The 15,095-nt window shown below is 44.6% G+C and overlaps 1 protein-coding gene across 1 annotated transcript in view; it reads left to right on the top strand.

Annotated features, from left to right (window-relative positions):
* SKIC2 (SKI2 subunit of superkiller complex) overlaps positions 1 to 15,095 on the top strand; it is a 98,154-nt gene that overhangs the window by 29,572 nt on the left and 53,487 nt on the right. The window contains exons 11-15 of the mRNA XM_073598429.1: positions 529 to 674; positions 1,972 to 2,118; positions 6,958 to 7,042; positions 7,122 to 7,228; positions 8,144 to 8,290. Of these exons, the coding sequence (XP_073454530.1) occupies positions 529 to 674; positions 1,972 to 2,118; positions 6,958 to 7,042; positions 7,122 to 7,228; positions 8,144 to 8,290 (632 nt within the window). The remainder of the gene's footprint in view (positions 1 to 528; positions 675 to 1,971; positions 2,119 to 6,957; positions 7,043 to 7,121; positions 7,229 to 8,143; positions 8,291 to 15,095) is intronic.

The raw sequence follows: 15,095 nt of genomic DNA, 5'->3' as shown, positions 1-15,095 counted from the left end.
CTTTTAAAAAATAAAAAAAAAATAAATGCACATCTTTTTGAAGGTAAAAAAAAAATTAGAATTAAATATACATTTTTTTTTATATTAGGAGCCTGTAAAGCATCAGCTGATCATGGGTACAATGCAAGGCTTCTGCAGACTGTCAGTGTAGCTGTCTGTCCATACCTCATATGGACTGGCAGTTACTGAATGACAGGAAAAATCAATCAACTACCAGAGCACTCACCAGTGCCGTAGTAGTTCATTGAGAACTACAAGCTGTCAGCCGCAATGGCTGAGGGTAGATGTAGTTCTCTCATTCATAGAACATTTTTTTTTTTTAATTGTGGCAGCGGGTGCGGGGAGAAGATCCCCGGCCCATTGTCACAACTGGGGCTCGAGGAGGTGTGGGGGCTGCTGCATCTGTTACATGTTACACCTTGAATACTGGTTTAGCATGTAACATGTTATGAAAAGTGAACTTTATTTTAAGAGGTTCTGCCTGGCTATATATATTGGATATGTCACACCAGTTTTTTGTATCTGCAGCATCCATTTGAACTGGACCCCTTCCAGAAGAAAGCCATTCAATGTCTTGAAGATGGTTCTTCTGTCTTCATTGCAGCTCACACATCTGCTGGGAAGACTGTGGTGGCAGAATATGCCATAGCATTGTCCCTAAAACACATGACCAGGTGGGTGTATCCATTCATTTATATGAAAGTGTATGTGTAGGCGTAAAACAAAAAACCTTAAAATCTCTCCAGCAGCACATTTCCATATGTTTTATCTCTTTAAAATGCCGCAAGTACAGAAAAATACCTGTTGACCCTGCTAGAAATCCAGTGTGCTCCTGATTTTCTTTGCTATCTGCTTCTGTTGTACTGAAATGGCAAACGTGATCGGCCCTGCCCAGTTCTCTCTGTAAACTACAGGACATCTCCCCCTTCGGGAGGTGAGGAGAGAGGGGGAGGTATTTGGTAGTCCTAACACATGTCCTGTCCTAGAGTGACAATGCTGCTGCTCCATAGATACAGTACAGTGAGCGTTGTCATTCTAGGACAGGAAGTGTGTTACTGGAAGGTGAAAATAAAGTAAAAAATCCTGAATAAAAAAATGAATGCAGCCACCACATCTAAGGACTGGTAAGATGCAATATGTACATTTCACACTGCACACAGGAACAGAGCTGAGGCTATCACAGGCTGTGTGCTCGAGCTCCCTCCCCTGTCACCCTTTTTCCCTTGGTGTCAGGAAAACTTGTCAGAAGTGATTCATGCTGATTGCAGAAGAACGAAACAGCAGACAGAAATGACACTTAGTGCTCTGGATTGAAACAAGTACACACTATAGAGGGATTTGCTTTGTGGATATTTCATGTCTGATCTTTACAACCAGTTTAAGTTGAACATACACATGGGAATTTTGGCTGGTTCCTGACGAAATACAATATTTGCTCTGTGGGTGGCCATGTCGCCAAGCTGGCCATAGATTTTTTTTATTTTTATTTTTTGTTCAGTCAGTGGACTAAATAAACAAAAGCAAAAAAGAAACAGATCCCTCCATCCACACAAGCAAGGTAGATGGAGTATTCTTCCCCGCTGGGACATTGTATGTTGATAGCAGGACTCATTGTCAGAATACACTGACCAGCGACTGCAGCAAAAGCTTTCTATACCGTAGGCACAGCAGGAGATTGTCCCTCTGCTGTATAGTGTGGATAGAGGAAACTGTTAGGTTATTTTCATTCATCCTGCAGGCCGAACAAAAAAAAATCTAGAGAGGATTGAACCATTTTCAGCGAGCACAGTGACTAACTGAATTGTGTTTTGTTTGTGTGTGTTTCAGGGATTTGATCCAAGTTTCGGTTCATGTGTGTTAGTAATGGTTTTGCTCCAGACTGCCTTATCCTCTTTATCCATCTCTTACTATAACCAATAGTAAAAGAGCTGTTTATTATAAATGTGCGTGTCCATTTATTTCTTCTTCTAGAACCATATACACTTCCCCCATAAAGGCCTTGTCCAATCAGAAGTTTCGAGATTTCAAGATCACTTTTGGAGACGTTGGCCTGATCACGGGAGATGTCCAACTCTATACAGCAGCACCGTGTCTTATTATGACTACAGAGATCTTACGGTACGTGCTTGTCTTCTGTAGAGGTTTTAAAGTTGATGTACACCTAACCATTAAAATATTATCCAAGCTTTACCATGTTACTGTTATTTCAAAATATTTTTAGCGTGGAGTTGACCTTAAAGGAGAAGTCCACCTTTTCATAACATGTTACACCCATATTTGGGGTGTAACATGTAACCTGTTATAAATGCACCTCCCCTGATCCCTGCTGTGCCAGCTAGCGGGGGTCCTTCTCCACTCGCTAGCTGTCAAAATAAAAAAATATAGCCATGCGGGGCTCCGCCCACCCGGTTGCGTCACTAATTCACAGAGCTTTGTGAATGGAAAACTACAAGGTCCAGCATCCTTTGCGGCTGTCGGCTTGTAGTTTTCAACAAACTACCACGGCGCTCTTCATTCTTTCTGTCAGCATGTATCGACTTCCTCATACAAGGTATGAGCAAGCCGATACACTGACATTCTGCAGGAGACCTGCATTGCATCAGCGATCTGCTGTTGCAATACTTTACAGGTTCCTACAACAAAAAATAATAAATGCACGTTTTTTTGCCCTGCAAAAAAAAGTGCATTTATAATTTTTTCTAACCGCTTACCGACCATATACAGTACATGTAAAGATGCAAGGTTGCTCTCCTGTCCAAAATCATGTACAGGTATGTGATTCTGCACTTCCGGGTCTGGGGCGCGCATGCGCACTGTCGGTCACCCGCTCCCACTGTGATTGGACATGGACTATGTAAACAAGGCAGATCGCCGTTCTGTTAGTAAGGAAGGTAGTAATCCTGTGTTTCTGCTAAGCAGGAAAATAGATCTCTGCCTTCCCACAGTACAAGCAACTCCCCAGGATCACATTTAACCCTTTGATCGCCCCTAAATGTTAACCCCTTCCCTGCCAGTGTCATTAGTACAGTGACAGTGCATAATTTTGTTAGCACTGATCACTGTATTAGTGTCACTTGTCCCCAAAAAGGTGTCAGTTAATGTCCAATCTGTCCGCTGCAATATCGCAGTCCCGATATAAGTCACTGATCGCTGCCATTACTAGTAAAAAAAATAAAGATAAAAATTCCATAAATCTATCCCATAGTTTGTAGACGCTATAATTTTTCATAAACCAATCAATATACGCTAATTGGAATTTTTTTTAACCAAAAATATGTAGCAGAATACATATTTGGCCTAAATCGATGAATACATTTTGATTTTTTTTTTTTACATTTTTTTTTTTTTTTTTTTTACTTGGATAGGTTTTATAGCAGAAAGTAAAAAAAATAATTACATTTTTTTTTTTTCAAAATTGTCGGTCTGTTTTTGTTAATAGCGCAAAAAATAAAAATCGCAAACTGCAAATACCACCAAAAAAAACTATTTGTGGCAAAAAAACTACATCAATGTTTGGGTGCAGCGTCGCCAGACCGCGCAATTGTCAGTTAAATTAACACAGTGCCGTATCGCAAAAAAATGGCCTGGTCATGAAGGAGGTAAACCTTGCACTAGAACCATTCCCCCGCAGTGCAGCTGGAGGGAGGGAGAGGAGGAGAAGCTGACAGCGCTGCAGTGGGAGACAAAAGATCATCGGTGTCTGCAATAAGACAGTAAGGGCCCTTTCACACTGGGGCGGGGGCGGCGTCGGCGGTAAAGCGCCGCTATTGTAAGCGGCGCTTTACCGTCAGTATTCGGCCGCTAGCGGGGGGGTTTTACCCCCCCCGCTAGCGGGCGAGAAAGGGTTAAAAACCACCGCAAAGCGCCTCTGCTTTACCGGCGGTATAGCCGCGCTGTCCCATTGATTTCAATGGGCAGGAGCGGTGAAGGAGCGGTATACACTCCGCTCCTTCACCACTCCGAAGATGCTGCTAGCAGGATTTTTTTTTCCGTCCTGCCAGCGCACCGCTCCAGTGTGAAAGCCCTCGGGGGCTTTCACACTGGAGACAAAGCAGCTGCACTTTCGGGTCGGTTTGCAGGGGCTATTAGCACAATAGCGCCTGCAAACCGCCCCAGTGTGAAAGGGCCCTACAGGCGGCCCTCCTGCTCGGCAGGAGGCTGGGCCCCCCATTTGAACTGATGGGGCCCGGGCCCAGTACAGGAGGGCTGGCTGTGTACTGCCTTATCAGCGGCCTTGCCTATAACAGGAAGTGTCTTAACAAGGACCTTCATAGCAGGATCACCAGGTTTTATTTTATTGAAAGCTGCAGGCCTGAAAAAAAATGAAAATGGCTTTTGAAATACAATACCATGATTTTTTTTTTTTTTATGAGATTTTAGTGATTGTTTTTAAATATATTTTTCTTTCAATTACTATAAGAAAAATTAACAATTAACAGTTATTACTGTAAGAAAAATTAACAGTTACAGCCTAGAGAAACTATGTGATAAAGGAGTTTCCCTCTGCAAATATTGAACATTTTAACAATAATGCCGAAGATAAATGCCCCATACACACAATCGGATTTTCCAACAACAAATGTTGGATGTGAGGTGGTTGGCTGAAAGTCCGACCGTGTGTATGCTCCATCGGACATTTGTTGTCGGACTTTCTACCAACAAATGTTGGCTAACAGGTTCTCAAATCTTCCGCCAACAAAACTTTGTTGTTGGAATTTCCGATCGTGTGTACACAAGTCCGTCGCACAAAAGTTTTACGCATGCTCGGAATCAAGCAAGCAGAAGGAGCCGCACTGGCTATTGAACTTCCTTTTTCTCGGTTCGTCATACGTCTTGTACGTCACTACGTTCGGAATTGTTGGCCAACATTTGTGTGACCGTGTGTATGCAAGACAAGTTGGAGCCAACACCCTTCGAACAAAATTCCACGGTTTTGTTGTTGGAAAGTCCGATCGTGTGTACGGGGCAAAAGGATAACCGATCCAAGCAACATGGGGGGGGGGGGCATCTCTACCATGGAGGCTCGCTACGGGTATAATAACACGTCATATTAGATTACAGTATTTCAGTTCCAGGAAGTGTGTGGGCGGTTGTGTAGAAATCCTCATGCATGGGAGTTTACCCCACTTTAACGTATAACTGTATTTTTATACAGCTTTCTGTGATCAGTTTTCCCCATCAGAGCATCCCACCCCCAGGACAAATGCTTACCCTTCTCCTCAACACAGCCATCTTCACTATGCAACCCTGCTTAGACGCTGCACAGATTTTTCACCCAAATTCACCCTTCACATGCATGCCATGGACCTATTTAATCTTTATAGGGAGCCATAATTATGGTGGTCTCCAGCCATTCATAGGAATGAATGGGGCCATGACATGCATTGCTCAGAGGATACTTTCAGAAGAAATGGCTCTGTGGCCCAGAGAGGGGCTCCACAGTGAAGATGGCTGAATCGAGGAGGAAGGTATTTGTCTTGGTGGTCCGCACTCAGGGCGGTCGCGGGGAATAAATAAAAGGACAATGGCTCAAGTGCGCAGTTGTCCTTAAAGCGGGAGTCCCGCGAAAAATTTTTTTTTAGATGTCAGCAGCTGCAAATACTGCAGCTGCTGACTTTTAAAATAAGGTCACTCACCTGTCCCAGGGTCCAGCGATGTCGGCACCCGAGACCGAACCGTCCCTCGATCCTCGGGTGCTGCCGCCGCCATTCTCAGTGAGGGAATCAGGAAGTGAAGCGTTTCGGCTTCACTTCCCGATTCCCTACTGCGCATGTGTGAGTCGCGCTGCGCTTTCTCAATGGTCCCCGCTATCTCCTGGGACCTGTGTCTTTCCCAGAAGACAGTGGGGGAGTGCGGGAGGGGGCGCGACTCCCGCGGGAGTCTATTCCCGGAAGTGGGTGCAGATACCTGTCTTAGACAGGTATCTGCACCCCCCTCCCCCCTGAAAGGTGCCAAATGTGACACCGGAGGGGGGGAGGAATCCGATGAGCGGAAGTTCCACTTTTTGGTGGAACTCCGCTTTAAATCAGCTATGTAATCTCTGTGGAGTGAGCACACACTACAAGGCTTTATTTGGAAGAGAATGTTGCTGTCTTTTCCTCTATAAGAAATACACTATATTACCAAAAGTATTGGGACTCCTGCCTTTAAACACACATGAACTTTAAAGGCACCCCAGTTTTAGTCCTTAGAGTTCAGTATTGAGTTGGCCCACACTTTGCAGCTATAACATCTTCAACTCTTCTGGGAAGGCCGTCCACAAGGTTTAGGAGTGTGTCTATGGGAATGTTTGAAAGTTGTTTGAAACATTCAAAGTTGGGAGCATGAAATTGTCCAAAATGTCTTGGCATACTGACACCTTAAGAGTTTCCTTCACTGGAACTAAGGGGCCAAGCCCAACCCCTGAAAAACCATAATCCCCCCCTCCACCAAATGATTTGCACCAGTGCACAAAGCAAGATCCATAAAGACATGGATGAGCGAGTTTGGGGTGGAGGAACTTGACTGGCCTGCACAGAGACCTCATCTCGATAGAACACCTTTGGGATGAATTAGAGCGGAGACTGTGAGCCAGGCCTTCTCGTCCAACATCAGTGCCTGACCTCACAAATGTGCTTCTGGAAGAATGGTCAAACATTCCCATAGACACACTCCTAAACCTTGTGGTCAGCCTTCCCAGAAGAGTTGAAGCTGTTTTAGCTGCAAAGGGTGGACCAATTCAATATTGAACCCTACGGACTGAGACTGGGATGCCATTAAAGTTTGTTTGTGTGTTTGTGCGTGTGTGTTTGTGCGTGTGTGCATAATTTTTAAGGCAGGCGTCCCAATACTTTTGGTAATATAGTGTATTTTATGTTGTCAATTGCTCTTTGTGTATTCAATTAAATACAATCATATGACACATTCCCAAAGTTCTCTCTCTTTGGCCACATCACGTATTTCAGTTTCTTCCCACAGATCTATGCTGTACAACGGTTCCGATGTTGTCCGAGACTTAGAATGGGTCATCTTTGACGAGGTCCATTATATCAATGATGCAGAGGTGAGTGCCGCCACAATACTCCAGCTTTCTGTGCGTTACCTAGGCCTCTATTCACCACATTTCTTACACTCATCCACAGCGAGGCGTCGTATGGGAGGAGGTCCTCATCATGTTGCCGGACCACGTCAATATTATTCTGCTGAGCGCCACGGTCCCCAACACCGTGGAGTTTGCAGACTGGATCGGGTGAGTTCCAGATCATTACATTTTCATGTTTACAATATACTCTGTAGGTATCCTAGAGGGTTATCATTTAAACCCAAAGTATTCATTTTTTCAAAGAGCATGTGTACCCAACATTTCATGTAGCATTGCCCCATAGGGATTGCTGTGTGTAGACCTCCCTGTGCCTCCCCCTTATTATCTTGCTGCCAGTTACTAGGTGCTTTCGCTAGAGCAACTGTACTCTCATCCCCTCGTTATCCAGTAATCAATCCAGGGGTTTGGGTTTTTTTGGTATTTATTGTTGGAACTTGGATAGGAGAAGGGAATATTGGGATACTCCAACTGGAACTAACTACAGATGAGGACAACTCTCACTTGGCCTCACCTGGCTCGATGTGGTAGCAGACTCTCTGCTATACTATACTGCACTCATATGGAAGAAATAAGTCCTTTGCTTGCTCTGGCAGTAGACTTGATGAAATGGTTTTATCTTCAGGACACTGAGGTCTAAGAGCTGATTGAAGGGAAGAGCTGTCTCTTCCCTTCAATCAGCTCTTAGACCTCTCCTCGCTGAGCTCACAAAACCTTGTGGTTGGACCGCAGTTTTACTGCCCACCCCCCTGCAGAGGCAGCATCTGGGGGTGTACAGAGGCCACGGCCCGTAATAAGGCTGCTCTGCAACTGCTACACAACCTTGTGCAGTGCATGCGATTGTGTTGCGCTACTGCAGCCTTCAAATGGTTAAGCAGGTGGTGCAACACCTCCTCACCGCCTGTCAAATTATTTTTGAAGAATGATCTCAACATTGATCGCTCTTCAGAGTACAAAGCTTGTGTGAACGAGCCCCAAAAGAAATAACACTTTTTTAAAAAATTTTTTGTCATGGAGAAAATGATACATTCCCTTTTATGTTGTTTTGTATTTAAACTCTCATAGGAGGATAAAGAAGAAGAAGATCTATGTGATCAGTACCACCAAGAGGCCGGTGCCGCTGGAACATTATCTGTACACGGGGAACAGTCAGAAGACGCAGAATGAGTTCTTCCTGTTGCAGGATGCTTCTGGAACCTTCCAGACCAAAGGGTGAGAAGAGCCTTAATAGAATCCCTAAATTAAGGTGAAACTAAACTAAAAAAAAATCTACTTAAGTATTCATTCTTTACTTAACCACTTCAATACCAGGCACTCCCCGCCCAGACCAATTTTCAGCTTTCAGCGCTGTTGCACTTTGAATGACAATTGCGCGGTCATGTAACACTGTACCCAAGCTAAATTTTTATCATTTTCTTCCCACAAATAGAGCTTTCTTTTGGTGGTATTTGATCACCACTGGGGTTTTTATTTTTTGCTAAACCAAACTAAAAGACCGAAATTTTTGAAAGTTTTTCTTTGTTTCTGTTATAAAATTTATATTTAGACGAGATCGCTAGCTAAGGGGGTACCACATCCAATGTAAACTGTTAGAAAATAGTTTTGGACATTTTAGCGGACTTTACCGGTACCAGAAAGGAACACTATATAATTATATAGTGTTCCTTTCCAGTACCGATAAAGTCCGCTCAAATGTCCAAAACAGTGTTATAAAATTTTAGTTTTCTCCTTCACTGATGGGCACTGATGAGGCGGCACTGATGAGTTGGCACTGATAAGGTAGCACTGATGAGGCACTGATATGTAGAATTGATGGGCACTGATAGGTGGCACTGATATGCAGCACTGATGGGCAGCAGTGATATGCAGCACTGATGGGCACTGACAGGTGGCACTGATGCTCACTAATAGATGACACTGATGGGCAGAAAATATAGACGACGTCTAGGAGGACGAAACGCGTCGGGTAGGATCCCACTGCCGCCATTTGTACGTTTACAGCGCTGATTTTAAAGATTTACATGTGAGTGTATTTCCTATCTTTTAAATAAACTTGCTACATAATTTTATGGATTTACACTATGTGGCTTTTCCTTTTCCCTTTTACCCATTACTATTACCATCCACTTTCTGATATCACCTTGAGGGACACATCGGTCCACGGTTCATCTCAAGATCTCCATACTTACAACCCTTCCGGATCTCCTACAGCTGTCCACCACCTTAAGCCCGTTTGACCCAACTAAGCGTATGTCTTTTTGGGTCCAATTGATCCAGTAAGCCTTCCTTATTGTCGGTGGTGGTATTTTCTTCACTTCAGATGTCAGGCACCCATTGTTATGCTCCACACATGAAGTCACGCAATATCTATGGACTGTCATTTATATGAGCTATATCGATATGGACGACTTTTGTCTAATTTATATTTAGGGGTTCACTAGCCCTTGGACTGTAGTGTCTCTGTGTTGGACATTTATGGTTGTTTACGTTAGCGCTACATTCATTTTGTTTTCTCTTTGGCACTGATGGGCAGTACTGATGAGGTACTGACAGGTTTTAGTGATGGGCACTGATTGGCACTGTGGGTACTGATTAGCACCGCGGTGGGCACTGATTGGCAGTTTGGGCACTGACAGGCGTTTCTGATGGGGCATTGACTGGCAGCTGATGGGCACTGATTGGCAGTGTTAGTGGCACATCTGATGGGGCTGTGCTGATAATCAATGTGCTGATTATCAGCACAGACGTCCCTCTCTGACAGGGAGAGCCACCGATCAGCTCTCCCTGTCAGCGCGAACCAAGGAAAGCCATTTACCGGCACTTCCTGGTTCACGCTGTGATCAGCTGTGATTGGTCACCGCTGATCACGTGGTAAGGAGCCTCCATCAGAGGCTCCTTACTACAATCGGAGATGCAGTATGTCAGAGTGACACACAGCACCACTGATCGCCGTGCTGCGCTCCCCGCATGTTGTCCTGCTGGATGTCATATGATGCCCAGTCAGGATAGCTGAACCACTGCCCGGCCTTCATTCTGCTATAGGCCGGGTGGGAAGTGGTTAAGAAAAGTCCCCTCTGTTGCTCTCAGCCTCCTCAACATCTTCTCATTTCTTTTTTCCTGCTGGGATGTGACTTCCTGTTAGAAGGTGGTTAATGCATTCCCCATGGTTCCCCTGTATGTAGGAATGTAGCCACCCTCTTGCTTAGTCCTGAGATGGACTATGGGATTTGTAGTTCGCATAGAGCTGTGTACATGACTGCAACTAACATGCACTACTCATTGTAAACAAATAGAAGTGAGGGGGAAAAAGAAAGGTTAGGAAATTCACAGAGGATGTTACATGGAGGCAGACAAACACAGGAAGAAACAATTTAATGAAAAAAAATTACAGGCCCATTAAAGTATTTGTTACCCCAACATTTCATATTCTTGATATAAGCCTGTTATATTATGTACTTGTATGAGAAAGTATCCTGTTGTATTGCCTCCTGTGTGAAATACCTGGTGTTCCTGCCAGTCCATCTGCTTTCCCCACAAATAAAACTGACCACACTGAGCAGGAGAGTACACCTTGGTCAGTTCTCTAGCTATGCTTGGAACTCGGTGTACTTTCCTCCAATGATGAGACTTGTCCTGATTTGTCCCCTCTGCATAGCCTCTCACTAAGAAGCTCAGTGTGCTGTTGCTTCTCCTCCCCCCAGCTGTTATGTACCTGAGAAGAGAGGGAATGTGATCACTTATAAAAAAAAAACAAGAAAAAAGGTATATAATGTTTATTATAATGTTTTTATATCTATACACAAATATTTTGCCTTGCACTTCTATTTTAAATGGAATAGGTTATTTTACAAGGTATTAATTTACAATCACTTTAAGTAGTGGATGTGTAAGGATAATATTTGGAGAATAAAGCCCCGTACACATGGGCCGAATGTCGGGAGACCAAAAAAAGGTCTCTTCATTCGGCCCATGTGTATGCCAGCCTGTCCGACAGAACCCGGCTGTGCATGCTGGAAAATCAGCAGCCGACTGACTCCTGCTCAGCTCTCTCTCCAATGGCAGAGAGCGCTGATTGGAGTGTTCTGGCAGGGGGGGCCGTCCCTCTGTCAGAACACAACAGCTCAGTGGGGGAGATCTTGCATAGTTAGTACAGCGACTCCGACTGGAGCTTACAGTTTTTTTTTTTTCGTTCAACCCATCGGTTGAACGAAAAAAAAAAAAAAAAATGACATTTTAAAATAATATATATTTTTTATGAGTAATTTTTATTATATTCGATTTTTTAATTAATATCATGAATTTAAATGAATATGAATTTTTTATTGGCCATTGTCAGCACATTTAGCGCAAGAAAAACCTCAAGAAAAATGTATCCCTTTAAATTCTATGTATGTCTTTACATTGGTCTGTTGCGCTTCTGTTGTGGTGATTAAAAATCTTGCACGCTGCATTTTGGTCAGCACCAAAAGCGCACCTCCGCAGTAAGAACGCATCAATAACGCACCCGTGTTAAGTTTTTTATGCTGTTTTTGAGTCACGTGACCTATGAAAAACACACCTTAACCACTTCCCGCCCGGCCTATAGCAGACTGACAGCCGGGTGGGGGTTCTGTTATCCTGACTGGGCGTCATATGACACTGCTTAGTTTCAGTCTGACACACCGCATCTCCGATTTGTAGTAAGGAGCCTCTGACAGAGGCTTCTTACCACGTGATCAGCTGTAACCAATCACAGCTGATCATCGCGTGAACCAGGAAGTGCCGGTAAACGGCATTCCTCGGTTCGCGATGACAGGGAGAGTTGAACGGCGACTCTCCCTGTCAGAGGGGGGGGTCTGTGCTGATAATCAGCACATTATCAGCACAGCCCCATCAGATGTGCCTATCAGCTGCCAGTCAGTGCCCCATCGGGAACGCCGATCGGTGCCCACCACAGTGCCAATCAGTGCCCATCACAATGCCAATCAGGGCCCAGCAGTAACACCTGTTAGTACCTCATCATCAGTGGTGCCCATCAGTGCTGCATATCAGTGCCGCCTATCGGTGCCCATCAGTGCTGCATAACACTGCCACCTATCGGTGCCCATCAATTCTACATATCAGTGCCCATCAGAGAAGGAGAAAAACTAAATTTTATGTCAAAGAAAAACTTTTTTTTTTTTTTTTTTTTAATTTCGGTCTTTTATAGTTTGTTTAGCAAACCATAAAAACCCCAGAGGTTCACGGTCCCGAACCTATCCCCGCCCCGGGGCACCACCACAGCCGCCGTCCAATCACCCCGTTCTCTAGCGCTAGACTCGGGGGACAGACCACGGCTGCGGCCTAGCTCCGACCAGCCAGCCACCTCATACCCCTCCCACACCTGTCCAGTGGGCCCCCGTGCCCCTCTACACCTGAAACACCCCCCTCCTCGATACTGGACCTCACTGCAGGGGCACAGGTTAACACCGGAGACCAGGATATCCATGGCCCAGTCCATCTTAGATCCTCCTAGACGCAGCCGCAGCACCGGTCCAACCAGTAAGTAGTGGCCAAATCCCTCTTACCCCTTCACTGCCCCCCCCCCCCCCCCCCCATCTCTCTTCCTTCTGGACCATCCTGTAAAGGTAAGCCAACCGGGGTACCCTAGTAATTGATCCAGGGTCCTCGAGTCCGATCGCCCCTCGGGGGGTCAGGAAGGAATCTTTTCCTCTGCTGTAGCAATTGGCCAGCTCAGCTAGGGGTTTTTCGCCTTCTTCTGGATCAACAGGAGGGCGGTAGGTAGCACCATCATTCAGCCCGTCAACTACACTACTCCAGTAGCAGTGGCAGCCATCTGATCCCTTCATCCCCCAGCAACTCATCATTCTTCCTTCAGCAACTTTGTCTTTCTCACCATGTGCAATTTCAAATACACAGCGGACGCCCTCCACGGGCTAATGCTGGCCATACACTATACAGAAAATCGGCCGAACACATTTTCGAAAAACGAACGTTCGACCGTGACCGCAAACGATCGTGCCATCATGTAATGACCGATAAATTGTTCAGTGGACATGAATAAATAATTTTTTGTTCGTTTTTTTACATATACCTAGTGCAGACAGTTCGGACAGGAAACACATTAACCTTGCAATTTATCGTACGTTCGGCAGAAATTTTCCAAACTTCCCGTTCATTTTTTTCCCACAAAAACATCACAAACGATTATCGATTTGTGCCCATTAACTTGCCGAAAAACGAACGAAGTGTCTATACGATCGATTTTTCGGCCGATTTTTCGTATAGTGTATGGCCAGCATAAGAAATACCGCCTCAACTTTACCAACCACCACTCAAAAAAGACTAAAAAAAAAAAAAAAAAAAAAGAAAAATTACTAAGGACCAACCCACAATCAACCATCAAATACAGGGAGACACCAATCCAACCACAACAACTAGCCCTGATGAACCACACAGCCCTGATCAACACCAGATCTGCAGTCAAGCACAGACTGGAAATCCATGACTTCATCATCGAAAACAACATAGATTGCCTCTTCATTACAGGAAAGCTGGCTAACATCCGACTGCAACACCATCCTAACTGAATTGGTGCCTGAGAACTACAGTATCCTAACTGAGCATAGAACAGGAAAAAAAGGAGGAGGCCTAGCAGTGATCTTCAAATCGCACCTTGTGTTCACCAAACCAACTTTACAGAACTCAGTGTCTTTCATGGAGACACTCTCCCTGCGTCTTCAAACAACACCCCAAGACACCATTCACATACTACTATGTTACAGACCACCAGGACCAAAGACCAATCTCCTTACACCACTCACTGAATTCATTTCAATACACACCCTGAAAACCAAAAACTTTCTGGTACTTGGAGACTGTAACCTCTGGGCAAACTCTACCCAAGACCCTATCGCGACCGCCTGCATCAACCAACTGGAAGAACTAGATCTTCAACAGCTGATAAATGCTCCCACGCATGGTTCAGGACACACTCTAGACCTCATCTTCAAACAGAATATGGACATCAACATATTCGACAACACACCACTACCATGGACGGACCACCATGCTATCAAATTTAAAACCACCACTAACACCACCCTCCAAAAACAGAAACATGCAACAACAACACACTGGAACAGGTCTCAGAAGAAACTACACTCTGAACTCTTCAAAACCACATTATCAAACAAAATACCATTGCTAAGCTTAAACCTCTCAACGGAACAAACACTCAACTCCCTAAACAAGGCATTACTACAAACAGCAGACTCAGTGGCACCAAAACGCAGAACACTCATCCTCAAAAAAAACTCAAGATGGTTTAATGGCACTCTCACCCTTCTCAAGCAAGAACGTAGAAGAGCTGAAAGAGCATGGAGAAGAAATCCTACCAAGGAAAACACTACAAAGTACTCACTGTGAAATACCACAAAGCAATCTTCAAAGCCAAAAAAGAACATTTCTCAAACACCATCTCAACTGCCTTAAACCGGCCGCGGGAACTTTTCAAAATAGTCGCCCAGTCATTGAACCCAACCTGCTTAGAGCCCCCAGCAAACGATACTCAAGAATTGTGCAATGAGTTATCAAATTTCTTCATCGACAAAATCGACAACATTCGGAAATCAATTCAACAGAAAAAAACAACCAACCTCACTCAACCAAAGCAAGAAGAGGATATCGGCACAAACATCACACAACCACCAGATTTCTCTTTGACCCCAATCACCACTGACACGACTAAAAACATTATCAGAAGCCTTCGAGACAGCACATCACCAAACGACATAATTCCCACAAAACTCCTGAAAGAATGTTCCAACATCTTGGTCCCTACTATAACACACCTCATAAATCAGTCTTTCAAAGAAGGGATTGTTCCAACCACCCTCAAGCAGGGCATCGTCAAACCCCTGCTAAAGAAACCCAATCTCAACCCTAAGGACCCTAACTACCGCAGACGGATAACAAGCCTCAACACCATCTCCAAGATTATGGAGAAAGCAGTAGTACAACAGCTACAATGCCACCT

Source organism: Aquarana catesbeiana, linkage group LG09, assembly GCF_042186555.1.
Source record: "Aquarana catesbeiana isolate 2022-GZ linkage group LG09, ASM4218655v1, whole genome shotgun sequence".
Taxonomy (NCBI): Eukaryota; Metazoa; Chordata; class Amphibia; order Anura; family Ranidae; genus Aquarana; species Aquarana catesbeiana.
This window is presented reverse-complemented; position numbering and strand designations above follow the sequence as displayed.